The sequence below is a fragment of the Leptonychotes weddellii genome, chromosome 3 (assembly GCF_054177405.1).
Source record: "Leptonychotes weddellii isolate Sample4059 chromosome 3, ASM5417740v2, whole genome shotgun sequence".
NCBI classification, from domain to species: Eukaryota; Metazoa; Chordata; class Mammalia; order Carnivora; family Phocidae; genus Leptonychotes; species Leptonychotes weddellii.
Window position 1 is genome coordinate 99,490,993 of NC_138371.1, and position 17,356 is coordinate 99,508,348.

At 47.4% G+C, this 17,356-nt stretch overlaps 1 protein-coding gene across 1 annotated transcript in view; it reads left to right on the plus strand.

Moving 5' to 3' along the window:
• MYO7B (myosin VIIB) overlaps nt 1-17,356 on the plus strand; it is an 87,764-nt gene that overhangs the window by 2,959 nt on the left and 67,449 nt on the right. The window contains exon 2 of the mRNA XM_081815491.1: nt 11,605-11,646. Within this exon, the coding sequence (XP_081671617.1) occupies nt 11,629-11,646 (18 nt within the window). The 5' untranslated portion in view covers nt 11,605-11,628. The remainder of the gene's footprint in view (nt 1-11,604; nt 11,647-17,356) is intronic.

A 17,356-nucleotide genomic window follows, 5' to 3' on the forward strand; every position in this document is an offset into this window, starting at 1 on the left:
TCTGTGTTCAATTAAGGAAAGTCTCATCTTGTGATGCTGAAGAGTGACAGGGGTGTGGGCATTAGGGTGTTCCGTAGCAATTGCTGGTCTCCTTCCGGCCAGCCTTCAGATCATCGAATTTTATGATAAACTTCCATTTAATCTGATGCTGCCGTTTTCACCTTGGGCTGGCGAGGCCTTGGAAGGCAGACCGTACGATGTAGGTTACAGTCTAGGGATATGAGTTGGTCAAATGAAAGCATGAATCTAAGATGTTGTCTTGTTAAGAATCTCAAAAGCAGGCATTCTTCATGAAATGGTTCAGGGAAAATCTTCCCAAGAGCAGAAGAAAGTAAGTCAGAGCTAACTAAAATGAATTTAACATAAATCGCTACATATGGCTAGTGGCTACCATATTGGACAATGCAGTCCTAGAGAGTGCAGCATGTCGGACTAAGGAGAGGGCTGAGGTGGAATAAACAAGGATTTCCCAGCCAGATGAGCAGGGGTTCAAATCCCGACTCAGTCACCTACCAGGTGTGGGACCTGAAGCCCCAGTTTCTTCACCTGTCAAATGGAACCATATCACTCACCTTGCAGCATTGTTGTACAGATTAAATTAATGAGCTACTATTGGAAAACTCTCAGCATGGAGCCTAAGTACAGTCTGAGGCCCTACTTTGTTCTGGGGGCTAAGGACAGAGTGCTCAAGGTAGGCAAAGGAACCATAGCGCAGTGGAACAGATCGACATGCCCAGATACATGTATCTGTAAATCTCCCTCTCATAGATCACCTGCCTTATTCAAAAAGTAAACAAAAGAGAGTCGTTTGAGGCAGCTTACAGAGATACCTATAATGCAACAGAATCAAAAATAAAATAAATGAGACAGCAAGATGAAGGGAAAAGTAAGGTAGGAAAGTACAATTCAGCTAGAGAAAGGTTAGTAAAGGAAGGCCCAGTATATTTGCTAAACATAGCCACCAAGTTTACTCTGAGACTCCTGGTAGGCAATGCAAAAACAAAATAGAAGCAGTGGCAAGTTTAAACATGTCCCTGTTAAGAACATGCCAGTTTCTGGGAAGAAGCCCATCTTTCCTGATGGGATGTCATAAAGGGAATACCAAGCAAGGAAATGCCATTGGCAAATATAGCAAAGTCAAGAGGGCTTCTCAAGGGCCCTCTCTTCCAAGTTGTCCCTGGGCAGGCTGAGGGCACTCTGCCAAACCAAAGCTAGGGAGAAGCTATTCTCTGGGCGAAGGTAAACCACGAGTTTCAGTACAGGACAAGAATGCCCTTCCTGAGGACTGGCCAGAGTCTTCTAGGATCGGAGAAGGTAGACATTAGTGAGGATGGGTGAGGACAGTCAGGGAAGCTGCAAGGGGACACTTAAGCCAGGTCTGAGTGGGTCAGAGATGAGGTTGTAGAGGTGAGCACTTCACCTGCCCCTGCAGGGAGCCCTAAAGCACCTGAATCCAGGCGTGTGTGTTAGGTGTGAGTGGGGGAGGGATAAACTTAGTTTAAGGTGCTCATCATACCGCATTGTGGAGGACCAGCACCCCGGCTGAATTCCCTGCAGCTGCACTGCCCCTCTGGAGGGGGAGCAGAGCCCTACTGGAAGGAGAAATTCTCCCAGTAGAGCTTCTTCAGCAAGGCCACCCTGCCATCATTGACTTCCCCAGGGGGCTCTAGGAACCAGACCCTAAGGAAGCAGGGTCTCTCAGCACTACATCAGCACACAATGCACGGTTTCTGGCAGTGGGGGGAACCAGGCCCTCTGCCCACTAGGGGAGGATGGGATGGAGGACTATAGCTTCACATCCTCAGCCTGGCCTTACCTGGGCAAAAGAGAAGGGAGCCGTGGTGAGGACCCAGGAGCATCATGTCTCTGGGCCAGGGGCTACCTCTCAGGGACGTCTATCTCCTGAACTGCCAGTCACATGGTATTCATGGGAATGGCACCCCACGGACATCGCCCCAAATGCCAAGCAATCCTGTGTGGGGTGGGACTCCCTTTCAACGGAGGGGGCATCCCTCTGGGCCCTGGGCTGCAGAGAGGGGCTGAGCCATCCCGGCTGGATCAGGACACACGGAGGAGCTCAGAATCTGGGTTGACAGGCCCGGTCCCAGCATGGACTGCCAAACCCAGCACCAGGGAGAGCTCCCACCACAGTAGTGCCAGTCAGCCCCTCCCATTCCTTCCTGTCCCTGAGCTTGGTGGCTGATTCTTGCAGATGGTCGTCCCTGTGAGAAAGGGGTGGGATTTCAGGCACCCAGAAAAGCCCATAGACAACAAAATAAATAAAAATATATGGACAGGGAAAAGCCAAACATGACTGAAAGGAGCAAATTGTGAAGGAAAAATCTTTCTCCACCTCCATCCCTCTACACCCCACCCCAGTCCTCAGCTCCAGAAAAAAACACTGGTAACGGCTCCATATAATTACTCTAAAAAAGATGTATCTCCTTCTTTATATATATGCACCTTCTATATGTTTACACAAAAATGGCATAATACTATAAAAGTTAACTTGCTTTTATTACATACTCCTATATCAGCATATATATTAGATCAAAGCATCCAAAACCACCAATATGTGACTATGTTGAGTGTCTGCAGTGGGATGATCTAGCCAGGTCCCCTATCACCTTCTGTGCTGGGCTGCCTTCCCCTGAGTGGTAGCCGTTCTCACCCATGCCCCACTGTGCAGCCTTTGTTCCCCTTGGGGTGACAGATTGCACATCAGAGACCCTTGGCTCTGGAGGAGTTGGCTGGTGACACGGGTAACTTCCAAGCCTCTCAGTCCCTCCCCCAGCCCCAGCCCCAGACACCCTTTCTGCACCACTTCCCTGGGCAATGCTTTGTCAGCCCTCCAGGGTAGCGTCCCCCTCTAGACTAGCTTCCCATAGACCAGCATCTCAGTGTGGGTTTTGCTTCTCAGACTCCAGCCTCCTCCTGTGTGCCTCATACACCACATGGCACGCAGCCCCTCCTGGTCCCAGCAATATTTGGATTCTCTCCCCACTCACCTTTCAGCATTTTCCTACCCCTTCCCCCATGCTCTACTTCAGGGATGCCCAGAAGCGCATGATAGTGGTATGTGTAGCTTTAGACATCCTGCAGCTCTGAGAAGGACTTTGGGAACCAGCAGCTCACCCTTTTCCCCCCAGATGATCGTCACTCCCATTCTTGTGCCTGAGGTTAGGTAGACCCTGGGGCCAGTGCAGGACACTGACCCCAGTGGACTCAGCAACACACTGACCTGCCACAGGGCTGGACAGGGGCACCTGAGCTAAGAAGAAAGCATCTCACTAACAAGAGGCAGGAACTTGTGAATACCCCAGGGCTTTCCCTCAGGGGCAACGCCGTACCTGCTTTCCTGGGATGGGGAGCAGGGCTGTTTCCATCTTCTGGGTGGCCATCCATCCATCTACCCACCCACCCACTCATCCTTCTATCCATTCATTCAGCAAGCATATTGCGAGCCCCTACCGGAATGAGTAGTGCACAGTTCTGTTCTTAAGATTCTCACCAGTGTGGGAGAGACACACACACTGATGCTTAAAAACAGGGATAAGTGCTGAGATAGGAAATTATAGCTGCACCATGAGAGGGTGACTGGGTGTGGATACAGACATGCGTGTGTACATGTTCCTGCCAAACTCACATCAGATCAAGTGCACACACACCCAAGTGAGAGAGAATATGGGCTATTTCCAGAACTGCATGAAATTCATGGCACCCTGTGGGAGAAGAGGTGAGATACAAGGCTGAAAAGCTAGGCGGGCCATGATCTTGAAGGACCTGACTGCCATAAAGATATGGTACACTCTGGGGTGCCTGGTGGCTCATTCAGTTAAGCATCTGACTCTTGACTTCAGCTCTGGTCTTGATCTCAGTGTCCAGGGTCCAAGCCCCACATTGTAGCCTGAAACAGTGTGGGGCCTACTTAAAAACAAGCCAAAAAAAAAGATATGGCACACTCCTAGCTGTGGAGAGGCATGACGTGCCAATTATTTGCATCTTTTAGAGATCACTTAGTTGGTGGAATGAAGAATAGTTTCTAGAGAGACCAGAAGCAGCAAGTCTACCTGTAAGGCTTCCAGTCTCCCAAGGGAAGCATGATAGAGGACTAAGGGATGGGCAAGACAGGAAAGAGCCTCTAGTTTTTCCTTTCTTTCAATGTCTTTTATCTGGCTTTGGTATTAGGATAATGCTGGCCTCATAGTATGAGTTAGGAAGTGTTTTCTTTGCTTCTGTTTCCTGGGAGATATTGTAGAGAATGGGCCCCATTTCTTCCTTAGATGTTTGGTGGAATTCATTGGGGAAACCATCTAGGGCTGGTGCTTTCTTAATTATTGATTCAATTTCTTTAATAGGTATAGGCTTATTCAGATTGTCTATTTCTTCTTGTGTGAATTTTTGCAGTTTTTGTCTTTTAGGGAATTGGTCTATTTCGTCTAAGTTACCAAATTTGTAGGGATCTAGTTGCTCATAATATTCCTTTTTTATTGTTTTAATGTCCATGAGATCAAGTTAATTATTCTTGGGATGTTCCTCTTTCATTTCTGATATTAGAAATTTGCATCTTCTCTCTTTTTTTCTTGGTTAGCTTGGCTAGAGGTTTATCAGTTTTATTGATGTTTTCAAAGAACTAGTTTTTGGTTTCATTGATTTTCTCTATTGATTTCCTGTTTTCAGATTTGTGATCTCTGTTCTAATTTTTATTGTTCCTTTTCTTCTTCTTGCTTTAGGATTATATTGCTCTTCTTTCTCCAGTTTCCTAGGGTGGAAGCTTAGATTATTAATTTTAGATCTTTTTTCTTTTTAAAAATATTTAAGTTTTTTAAAGATTTTTATTTATTTATTTGAGAGAGAGAGAGAGCTGAGCAGGGGGAGGGGCAGAGGGAGAGGGAGAAGCAGACTCCCTGCTGAGCAGGGAGCCTGACGTGGAACTGGATCCAAGGACCCTGGGATCATGATCTGAGCTGAAGGCAGACACTCAACCCACTGAGCCACCCAGATGCCCCTGAAAGATTTTATTTTTAAGTAATCTCTATACCCAATGTGGGGCTCAAATTCACAACCCCAAGATCAAGAGTCACATGCTCCACTGATTGAGCCAGCCAGGCACCCCTTAGATCTTTCTTCTTTTTTAACATAGTCTTTCAATGTTATAAATTTCCCTCTAAGCACATCTTTCACTATATTCCACTAATTTCGACAAGTTGTATTTTCATTTTCATTTCGTTGAAAACATTTAAAATTTTTTTCTTGAGACTTCTTTGATTCATGTGTTAATTAGAAATATGTTTCTTAATCTCCAAACATTTTGGGATTTTTCTGCTATTTTGATTTTTAGTTTAATTCCATCATGGTCTGAGAGCAGACATGGTATGATTTCTATTCTTTTAAATTTGCTCAGGTATGTTTATGGCTCAGAATGTGGGTCTATCTTGGTGACTGTTCCACATGAATTTGAGAAGAATATATATTCTGCTGTTGTTGGATGAAGTATTCTACCAATGTCACCTACATTCAATTGATTAATGACACTATTGAATTTGACGATGTCCTTACTGATTTTCTGCCTGCAAGACTGTCAGTTACTGACAGTGTTAAAGTCTCCAACTATAATAGTGGATTCATTTTTTTTCTCCTTGTAGTTCTACCAATTTTTGCCTCATATATTTTGATGCTCTGTTGTTAGGTGCATACATGTTAAGTAATGTCATGTCTTCTCTGGGAATTGGCCCTCCGGGCCAATTTATTGTTTATTGTTATGTAATGTCCCTCTTAATTCTCCTTGCCCTGGAGTCTGCTCTGTCTGAAATGACTTTAGTTACTCCAGCTTTCTTTTGATTAGGGTTAGCATGATATATCTTTATTTCTTTACTTTTAATATGTGTCTTTACTTTTAAAGTGGTTTTCTTGTAGACAACATATAGTTGGAAGCCTTAAGTTTTAACAGATGAAATCTTCAGATCATTTAGTGATCACTTAGAGATGACTCAAGTGTTTTCTTCACAGTTGCTAGTTTCATTCACTGAGAGAAAGAACGCATGGGAACGAGCAGGTGTGGAAACAGAAGAGATGAGTTGCTGTGGTCACGTTGAGTTTAATGTGCCCACCTATATGCTGGACATATCCAGAAAATAGAGCCTTGGTGGATCTGGAGTTCAGGTTGGAGATGGGGGGTTGGAGACATTGATTTTGGACTTGGAAGTGCTTTGATCCTGACAGTGGCCCTAGGAGAGGGTGGACATGCACAAGGGGAGTGTGCAGGCTGAAAGAGAATAGAATGAGGGCTACCAGATCAGTGAGAATTCTTTGGTTTCAATGATAGAATCCAAATGGCTTAGCTCAAATAATCAAGTACAAAAAGACAGAAGCAGAATTTCTGTCTTTGTCTCCTTCCCTCCCAGCTACCAACTTTATTCTCTCAAATCATCTATTTTCAGGACACTAGGACAAAAGCCCCTGCCAGTTCTGGAATCACATTTCAAAACTTTATGGCTAGAGAGGAAAGCCAATCCCTAGTTCCAATCAGAACATCTCAGGGAAAGCCTGTGGTTGGCCCTTGCTTGGGTCACAGGCTGACTCTGGGTTACTGTGATTTATGTCTTTTATGGTCCTCATTAGAAACACAGTTTGGGCAAAGGAAGGAGAATTTCCCCAAAAGGGAACAGAGGAAGGCATTTCAAGCAGACAAAAACAATCAGCATCTCCCTCAGACAGGAAGAGGTCAAGGTGAGGGAAAAGGCCCTAGGAGGAGATGAAGGGTGCCCCCAGAGCCAAAGGGAAGGTGGGGAAGGGCATGAAGGGTGAGAGAGTACAGGAAGCATGGGGGTGGAGGGACAACTCCTTCAAGGAGATCTGCAGTGGAGCAAAAACAGGAGGAGGGCAATAGCTGGAGGGGGTCATGAGGCCAAGAAAATTCATTTTTAGGTGAGACCTGAGTTTATCTCTATGCAGAGAGGAAAGGCAGGAACAGTGAGAATGGGTGTAGATATAAGAGTGAGGGGTAATTGTATTAGTTATCTATTGCTACATAGCAAACGATTCCAAAATCCTGCAGCTTAAAACGACAAGTATTTATTATCTCATGCACTTTCCAAGTGTCAGAAATCCAAGAGCAGTTTAGCTGGGCAGTTCTTCGCCAAGGACTGTCTTGAGGTTTGCATTCATCTTCTAGGACTGCCGTAACAAAATGCCACAGAACAAGCAGCTTAAACAACAGATATTTATGGCAGGGTTGGTTTTTTTCCAAGGCGTCTCTCCTTGGCTTACAGACAGCTGCCCTCTCACTGCTTTGTCCTCATATGGTCGTCCCTCTACTCACACACACCTCTGGTGTCTCTCCCTCTTTCCACAAGGACATCAGTCTTGTTGGATTAGGCCCCACCCTAATAGCTTTGATTTAACTTCATCACCTCTTTAAGGGCCTCTTCTTCAAATAGAGTTCAATTCTGAGGGACTGGCGGTTAGGACTTCAGCATATGAATGGGGGGAGGGGTGCACAATTTAGCCTGTAACAGTCAGGATGTTGGCTGGAGCTGTGGGCATCTATGACCTTGACCAGGGCCGGAAGATCTGCTTCCAAGGTTACTGGCTATTTTTGACTGGAGACCCAGCTCCTCCCCACATGGGCCCATCCCTAGGGCTGCTTGTCCTCATGACATGGCAGCAAGGTTCCCCAAGCTGAGCGGTCTTAGAGAGACCAAGGGAGAAGCCACAAAGTCTTTTATGAACTGGTCTCAGAAGCTTCACCCCATCCCTTCACCTTATTCTATTTGTTAGAAGTGAGTCACTAAGTTCACACTCAAGGACAGGAGAATGAGTCTCCATCTTTTTTTAAAAAACATTTTTATTTATTTATTTATTTGTCAGAGAGAGAGCACAAGCAGGGGGAGCAGCAGGCAGAGGGAGAAGCAGGCTCCCCACTAAGCAAGGAGCCCCATGTGGGACTCGATCCCAGGACCCTCGGATCATGACCTGAGCCAAACGCAGATGCTTAACTGACTGAACCACCCAGGCATCCCGAGTCTCCATCTTTTGAAGGGAAGAGTGTTAAAGAATTTGTGGACATATATTAACCACTACAGTATTTGATAAAGCAAAAGCCCCCAATGGAGGAGGCCAAAGAAGGCAGGGCTGGAAGGGTTAATGGGGGCCTTCAGGGCATCCCTTCCCCTGGGCAGTCCCCTATGTGCTCACAGGTAGAAGGAAAGGAGTAGGCAGAGCTGGAGGCTGAGGGTCATTTCTCTTTTTTCAGTGATGCAGATCAAGGTTTTCTGCAGAGTGAGTAGTGGGAGAGAGTTTTGAAATGGGGGCGGGGGGTTGCAGAAAGAGCTGACCAGGGCCCATGGGAGGGTCTCGGGCATTTCTAAAGTCCTAGAAGAGGTACAGGCCATGAAACTGCCCTGGCCTTCTTTGAGGTGGTGTGACACGTCCCTGGTGTGCTTGGCTCAGGGCTGGGACTTTGCAAGGTGAGAGCAGGAGTCCTACTTCCCTGGAGTATGGTAGACCAGAGAGGTGCATGTGTCATGCAGTTTATTGTACTTTATATTTGTATTATGTTTATAGGTATTATAAAACCACTTTGTTCCAAAAAAAGATGTAAGGCACTGTCCAGACTGGCTGGGAAGGAAATGAAGCTAGGATGCAGGCTGACAGACCGGGAGAAACAAAGGGGCCAAGGGGTCATAATGAAGCAAAGGAACGGTTCCTCATGGGGGAGGGCATGGTGCTGGGCTGGGGTGTGACCGGAGACATGGCTTCTGAGGTGGAGCAATTCTGGGACATGAGAAGACCAGGGCCAGTGGCGGGGAAGTGGACGTCACTGGAATCTGGGAGTCAGAGGAGTGGGAGTCCAGGATGGGCAGGGCGGTACCTTGGGGCGCATCCTGGTGTCTGGAGAGGGATGATGTGATGTACATGGAGGTCAGATGCCATGGGTGAGGGGGCAGAGGGCAACAGAGCCAGAGCCCATGGGTGGGCCTCAAATTTCTACCTGGGGCGGGGAAGCAAGGAGCCAGAGCAGCAGTGGGGAGCCAGAGGCAGGGCGGTGTCCCTCTGCGTCTTTCCCACCCATCTCTCCCTGGTTATATGAGGCGGGGAGATGGACCAGCCTCCCTTGGGAGAACTGCTGGGAGCCAGGATTCAGGTGACTGTTTCTTTGCCTTTTTCTTTTTTAAGATTTTATTTATTTATTTGACAAAGAGAGACACAGCGAGAGAGGGAACACAAGCAGGGGGAGTGGGAGAGGGAGAAGCAGGCTTCCCGTGAGCAGGGAGCCCGATGTGGGGCTCGATCCCAGGACCCGAAGGCAGACGCTTAACGACTGAGCCACTCAGGCACCCCATCTTCACACTTTTATACAGACCCTTAAACTTTCCCAAAGCAGAGGTAGCAGGGCCAGGTGCATGGATTTTGGAGTTGGGCAGAAGAATCCCCTTCTCCTCTGACCAGTTGAATAGTTTGGGCAAAGTCTATTTATTGGCCTCTGTTGTTCCACCCATAAAATGGGGATAGCAGCATCTCCTCCTGGAACAGTGTCTGCTCCATGGGAAATCCTCTCCTGAGGGCAGCTGCTAGTTATTGGATTGTCAAGGTTTCTACCACCTAAATGGGAATAAACAGATTCCAAAGCTTTGCCTGACTGGCTCCACCTTAGCTGCAGGTGTCACCTGGGCGGGTCACCTGGGCCTACTTCTCCATGAGAAAGGAGTGGAAATGTGGCCTCAAGTGTCAGCAGCCTCATGCCTGGGAACGGTAATCCCTCAGGATCCTCAGGAGTGCTTGCCCAGGAAGCGGGGAAGGGCATCCCAGAGAAGGGCTGGAGGCACAAGCAAACATTCCATGAGTGCTTCCTGTGTGTCTCTGACCTCACAGAGACCCTGCAAAACTCCAGCCATTTCATTTTCAGGAAAGAGCATGCTACATCACTTGCAGGACCTGCTTCAGCTCTCGCAGCTGGTAGATGGCAAGCCACACTTTCCAGTCCCTGCACCCCCCACCCCCATGCCCGCCACCTCCCCAGGTCCCTGTGGGGACACGCTCCCATGGGGTCAGTGCAGGGCGGGGAAGCCAAGGGCCCTGAGCACCAGTGGGAAGGTTGGGCTGCAGTGCCCCCGAGGACACCTTTCTTAGATTCTCAGCCTCTGTTTACCCCCAAACATCCCAGCCCAGGAGAACAGGGACAGGACCAGGACAGGAGGTACCATGCTCCTTTGGGGTTAGAGAGAAAAATGTAAGCTCAGACCTTACAAAGGAATCTACAATCTGATTTTGACCTTTGCACTGTAGGTGCTCAACAAATGTGGAAGACTTAGATTGTCATTAAACATATAAATGCCCATACACTAAATTCAAATTGGAATAAGAAAATTCTTTGTCCACCAGAACAGAGTAGCAAAAGGCTCTTTGTCATGTTCACCTGCTGCTTACAGCCGTACTTTTCTCTTACCTCCCCACTCACTCTGCTCAGCCCAAACACGCTGACCCCAACATCATTTGCACTTTTCCCTCTGACTTCGCTACAGTTGCACCATCCTTTGAGAAGGTCCTCCCTTCCTTCCACTGTGAGTTCTTACTCATGTTTTTTTTTTTTTAAGATTTTATTTATTTATTTATTAGAGAGCGAGCGAGAGAGAAACAGCATGAGAGAGGAGAGGGTCAGAGGGAGAAGCAGGCTCCCCGCTGAGCCGGGAGCCCGATGTGGGACTCGATCCCAGGACCCTAGGATCATGACCTGAGCCGAAGGCAGTCGCTTAACCACTGAGCCACCCAGGCGCCCCCTTACTCATGTTTTGAAGTCAGTGTCAAAGCCTCTCCAAGGGCATCATTCACAGTTTCATGAACAAGTATTTCCTGGGGGCAGGCCTGTGCTAGATGCAGGGAGCTCAGTGATGAACGAAACAGAGCCAGCACACCTCACACTGCTCGCTACAGAGGAGGTAAAGTGCCTGGGCTCCAGGTCAGGATAGCTGCAGCCAGGGCCCCCCGACCTCCCTCCCCAGCCTGATGCAGCTAATCAGGCTTGCTAGAGTGCCCCCAAACCTCACGGGAGGCAGCCAGGTGCTAGGGGCAGGTTTGAAAGGAGGCAGTTCAGGGTTGGATTCCCAGCTGTGCTGCTAACTAACCGGCTCACCCGCCCTCTGTGGGGTCCCATGTAAGAAATGGGGGAAGACCTGTGTTTGGGGTGCTATGAGGTTCAGATAAAGGACATCACATGTCTCTAGCTACACTGGCTGTTTACCTCAGCATTCCCCATGGTGTGTGGGTGATGACTGGTTTTCATGAATGTCTGAGCAGATAAAATTTATGCTTCTGGATGACAGGGACTGGGTCTTAAGTATGTTCAAAACCACCCACACTCCCTATGTCAAGCCCAGTACTGAGTGCAAAATATATGATCAGTAAAGATGAAATAAGATGGAAGAAACTGAGAAAGCACCTTCTCACACTTGGATGGGACTGTGACTTATTCACCCATGTATTCAAGAGTCATCACTTCTTGAGCCCAGTGCTCAGGGACATGCTGACACACTCGTGGCCCCTGCCCTCCGGGGGCTCCAAGGCAGGGCCATGAGGACTGACATTCTGCTTTCTCTCTGCACGCAGGCTGGGAAGAGCTGCTGCCGCAAGATGTCGACCTTCCGGCTGGTAAGAATCGCACCTATCCCACCTAGGGTTTATCTGGAAAGTTACTAAAGGCTAAGTCAAGTCATTCAGTGAGAGGCAATGAGGGCCTACAAGGAAAACACCCGAGGCAAGGGAGCACAAAGAACAAGACAGATTACATTGGGAGCACAAGGAACAAGACAGATTACATGGGGAGCACAAGGAACAAGACAGATTACGATACCTAAGAAAATGAGTTTGGCCAAGCTCTGGGCCTGGGCAGGCGGCCGCACTTGTGCTGTGATCCCTCACTTAGACCTAGGGCTCAGATGCCTTGACAAAGGGATTGCTCTTGTCTTGTCTCATTGCACCAGTTGCAAGGAGCTTACTTAGAGTGGATGGAAATCAAATACTGGGCCCGATGTCCACTTCGGGCTCTGCACCATCTTCCATCAGCTCAGCAGACATATAAGGGCCTGCTCTATCACCGTGGCCAAGAGATGGCTCCATGTGGGAGCAAATGCTGAGACCCTGCCCTGCACTGGGGTTAGGGTGGGGGACACAGGCCTCCAGGCAGCTGGGGTGGTGCATGCAGGACAAGAGAACTTGAGGGCCCAGAGGAGAGCCCCCACCCCAACCCACCCTGAATTCCAGCCCAAACCCGGGAAAGCCAGATGGTGGAAATTCCTTTTTGATAAGAAAATGCCCCAAATATTCTTCTTCTGCATGCAAAGCCACAAAGTGGCCATTGTTTCCTCCAGCTGCTGGATCCACACTGCTGAATGGGGGCAGCATCCCCCAGCAACCAAGGGCTCCTGAAACCAAGCCCTCCAACTATCTGAGTTAAAGAACGGTGGCTAGGGTTGTTTTTTTTTTTTCGGAATAGAGATAGGCCGATTTAGGCTGGAGAGAGAACACACATGGTCTCAAAATTCAAATTGCAAGGACTTTTGGTAATCACAAACATTAGAACTTGGCACCATTTTGGAGCATGAGGAGCACGAGTTGTAAGGCAAAGCCAGGCTTATTTCACAAAGGGATACACTCATGGGAGGCATTAGTCCCAAGTGTCCCACTGGGAACATGACTAATTTCAAGCAGAGTTCAGAAAATAACTCTTGGAGGCATATTATTTTCAGTTGCCATTGTGGGCCTGTTCTGTCTTCTAAGATTGCAAGGTCCTTGGAAAGAGGGTGATAATCTGATTCAACAGTGATCCCTTCAGAGGGTCCAATGACTCCTGACTGAGCTTATTCCTGACATATCATCCATCTGTGCTACTCCGTGCTGGGCACTAGTCAGGCTCCTGACCCATGTTACATTCCGTCTTCACAACAGCCCAGTGACGCTGCCCTGTTCAACAGATGAAGAAACTGATGCTCAGAAAGGTTAAGTGACTTGCCCAAGGCCATATAGCTCATGGAATGTAGAGTAGGGATGAGAACCTAGGTCTGTCTGACTTCAAAGGGGTTCTTAGTCTGCTCTGCAAAACCATGCCATAACAAAATACCATAACACATACCACAGACTGGGCCGCTTAAACAGCACAAATTTCTTCCCTCACAGTCTTGGAGACTCTTGGAGTCCAATATCGAGGTGCCAGCAGGGTTAGTGTCTGGTGAGACCTCTCTTTCTGCCTTGTAGACAGCCACCTTCTCCCATGGGCTTCCTTCTTTGCACACACACACACACCTCTCTCTGATGTCTCTTCCTCTCCTAGAGACACCAGTCCTACCAGATTGGGGCTGTACCTCTTTGACCTCATTTAACCTTAATTACCTTTTTAAAGGCCCTATCTCCAAATACAGTTACATTGGGGGATAGAGCTTTGACATATGAATTTGGGGAGGACACAATTCCGTCTACTTTAATGTTTGCTTTAATCTCTATTGTTAAGAAAATGCAAACATATTGAATAACTACATCATGGAAAAAGTCTATTTTTTTGAAAGCAATTAGCAGCAGACCCCTTTCCCCCCCGCACCCCCTCCACCACCCGCCAACTGGCCCCAGGTTTGTAAACTCTTCTAATATAATTAAAATAGGGTTTGAGTTGGGAGAAATTTGATTTTCACACTTCAGAAGTATAGCCAGGCCAGGAGTGAGGTGGGGGTTTCCCCAGCAGCAGCTGAGGGTTCCTTTCTCAAAGAAACTGGCTAACTTGCTGCTCTGGAAAATTCTGCCAGTTGCTTGCTGTGTGACCTTGGCCAAGCTTTCCGTTCTCTAGACCTTAGTTTTACCATCTGTCAGATGAACGTGGGGCTGCCCGAGACTTCTTGAGTGCCCTTTGTGACCTGATGATCCTTCCCAAGGGTGGGGAGACACAGCTACAGCTTCTGAGGTACGAAGACCACACCTGTTGCCCCGGTCAGCTGACACCCAGTCCTCCAGTCTTCCTCCAACCTGCTTCAACCGCCTCCTCCTGCCCCCTCAGGCTACCTCTTGGAGCCAGACTGGCCATGGTTCAAATCCCAACACTACCACTTCCATCTCTGTGGTGAGATAGGAATGATGACACCATTGTTGGGAGGGTTACACTGGGTCATTGGAAGCCACATATAATCCCAAACTTTGATAACAACTTTAGGACCGCTAGATGTTCTGAATGTGTACAGTGGGGGAGAGTGGTCTAGGCAAAGGAAACAGCATGCAAAGGCCCAGAGGGAACCAGGTCATGGTGCATCTGGGAAAGTACTGGGAGCAGATTGGTGTCAGGGCTACATCTGCTCTGTCCACAGTGGTGGCATGAGCCCCAGGTTGTACTGAGTGCTGCAAATGTGTCTGCTCCAAACCGGGATGTGCTGTAAGTTGAAAGCACATGCCAGATCCAAGGATTCAGCATGAACAAAGAATGTAAAACATCTCCTTAACAATTTTTACATTGCTTACCCATTTAAATGATAATCTTTTGAATCTATTGGGTTAAATAACAACATTCATAAAATTAATTTCACCCGTTTCTCTTTACATTTTAAATGTGGCCCCTTGACCATTTTCAATTTCATGTGTGGTTTGAACCCTGTTACTAATGGAAGCTCCGGCCTGGACCACACAGTAAGGATTTACAAATTATGCATTGTATACAGCATCCCTTTCTGGCAGCTGAGGGGATAGGATGAGTGGATTGGGCTGGATCACTTGCCCCACCCCTGAGGTGGAAGAGATGGTACTCTCCAAGAACCCCATGAATTGGGGAGAGAGGAGTCCTCAAACAAAAATTGAAGACTTTTAAAGAAGATGATTTGATCTTGCATTGCCAATGTATTGTTTCAACCATTAGCTTTTCCCTGATTTTGGCTTTGGGGATCCTATCATGTGGTAGCTGACTTAAGGAAGAACATGCAAATAGACCTCTCTTTGCCATGATCACCAGCTTCTCTACCCCCTACCCTATGGACAAGTGAGAAAACCCAGAACCTGGTGCTGCCACACATTCTGAACCACCCCAAGACCTTGGGCAGAGCATGGTCTTCAGTCACATTAATGAAACCCCATCTTCCTTCCAAATGAAACTATGAATGTTTACATACCTATGGGCAGAGGGGCTGGAAACCCTTCAATACACAATACTGGTTGGAAATATTTTGAAATTCAAAGCACCTCTCTGTTAGATTGGCCCAGTCCCAATGCATGAAGCCATAAACATTTGTTTGCTTGATGGTAGGTAAAGGATCATACCTTGTCCTCAACCATACTTTATCAGATGGGGAGGTGGCACAATGACCAGGTACTGGGAGGCATTCCTGGGAAAAACAGGTCTTTGGCACCAGCAGCAACCATGCCATCTGTCCCTGCAGAAGGGACAGGCTTCTGTGGATCTACTGATGGACCTGCACTGGAACTTAGACCAGAGACCTGCTGCTGGAGAGCCCTCGATGACCCATCTGACTCTCCATTTATCTAAGTACATGCAGACACAGACCGTTTCTAGGGCCACCTCTTCCACTATGGGAAGAGAAAGACATCACAGGTGGGCAGCCAGTATCAGGGCACGGTGCCTATTTCGGCAAGTAGGCCAACAGTCCACCCTTTTTGGGAGACATTAGTGTGAAGGACCAGGTCTCCAGGAACCAGGTTGTTCATGGCTTTGGGTCTTTGAGCTTCCTTGCAGTAATTTCGGTCTCAGGCTGGGGCACGCCCACCTTCTCTCCAGCAAGAGCTCTTCCTGCAGCTAGTTGTCAGGTATTTCCCACCATGAAGAACAGCGAGGGCTCTGAGGACTCCGAGGATCTCCCCGCTCCCTGCAACTCCTCCTCTGTTTCTTAAATCTCAGTAGAGACTCTGACTTTCTTTGCAGCTGATAGCTGCTGCTAGTTCTCTTCTCCTTCATTCTTTTCCTGATTTGGCTGCTCTTGCACAGGTTTTCCTGCTGATAGTGGTCACGAAGAAGCTCTATTTTCTGCCACCTGGTTTCTCAGTTGTTTCCTAGGAGAGCTTTGGCCAAATAGAGGGAACAAAAGTCACATTCTTTGATTCTTCTTCCAGCCCGGGTCGGGCTCATGCCTCCTCACTAAGTCTGGCTCAGAAATGGTGTCTCTCCTTTTCATCTCTGGTTAATGTCAAGTTTGCTGTGAGATGCCCATCGTCTACCTTTGACTTTTCATCTTCTCGCTGTGGTGAGCTACCAGCCATTTCAGCTGCTCACTGCAATTCCATCGTCATTGTAAGAAAGCTTCTCCTGGGTCTCTGGGGTTTCTGATGTGATTTGATTAGTTCACATAGCCCAGTACATTGCTCATGCTGGTTTTCTGTATCCTACAGCAACTGTTCCTTGCTTTAATTTAGTTTTCATTTTAAATGGTATGACACACCATTTAAAGAATCAGCCCCCTACTTCCTTTTCCTCAGAAGTGACCACTATCAAACCTTCCAGTTGGTTCTTTGATATTTCCCTCCATGTTTAGAAAGAACATGCTTGCAGTGCTATTTGAGTTTTTGGCTTCAGGCATCATCTATTACTGACTTCCCACCATGTAAGAAAGGCCTTAGCTCCTTGAGCCTACCCCCATCCTGGGCACTCAGAAGTATACTACCTGTGTCTCTGTCCTCCCCAAATTGTTAAACCTAGCTTTGATCAGATTTGTATACAGGGTTTACTTATTTTATCTAAGTAAATGCTACTCCCAGTTGAGCCAGCGGTGTACTCCTAGCACTGTGCTTTCCTTTGCTAGTGTTTATCATTGTCTTTTCTCCACCTGTTTAGTTTTCTGTGTATTTATCATGCCTTTAACCCCCAGCTTTCTCCCACATATGTCAGTCTACTCTCAAAATGTTCTGATTCATAGGGAGTTCAGCCAGTCTCATCCTCAGAAGGAAATCTCTCCCAGAGTTGCTGACTTGCAATACCTCAACTATATCTTCTACTTCTGAGGCACACATTGTTTAAAATTTATTTTATTTTATTTTATTATGTTATGTTAGTCACCATACATTACATCATTAGTTTTTGAAGTAGTGTTCCATGATTCATTGTTTGCATATAACACCCAGTGCTCCATGCAGCTAACCCATCCCTCCACCCCCCTTTCTCTCTAAAACCCTGTTTGTCTCTCAGAGTCCATAGTCTCTCATGGTTCATCTCTCCCTCCAATTCCCCCCCCCATTTTTCCCTTCCTTCTCTTAATGTCCCCCATGCTATTCCTTATGTTCCACAAATAAGTGAAACCATATGATAATTGACTTTCTCTGCTTGACTTATTTCACTTAGCATAATCTCCTCCAGTCCCATCCATGTTGATGCAAAATTTGGGTA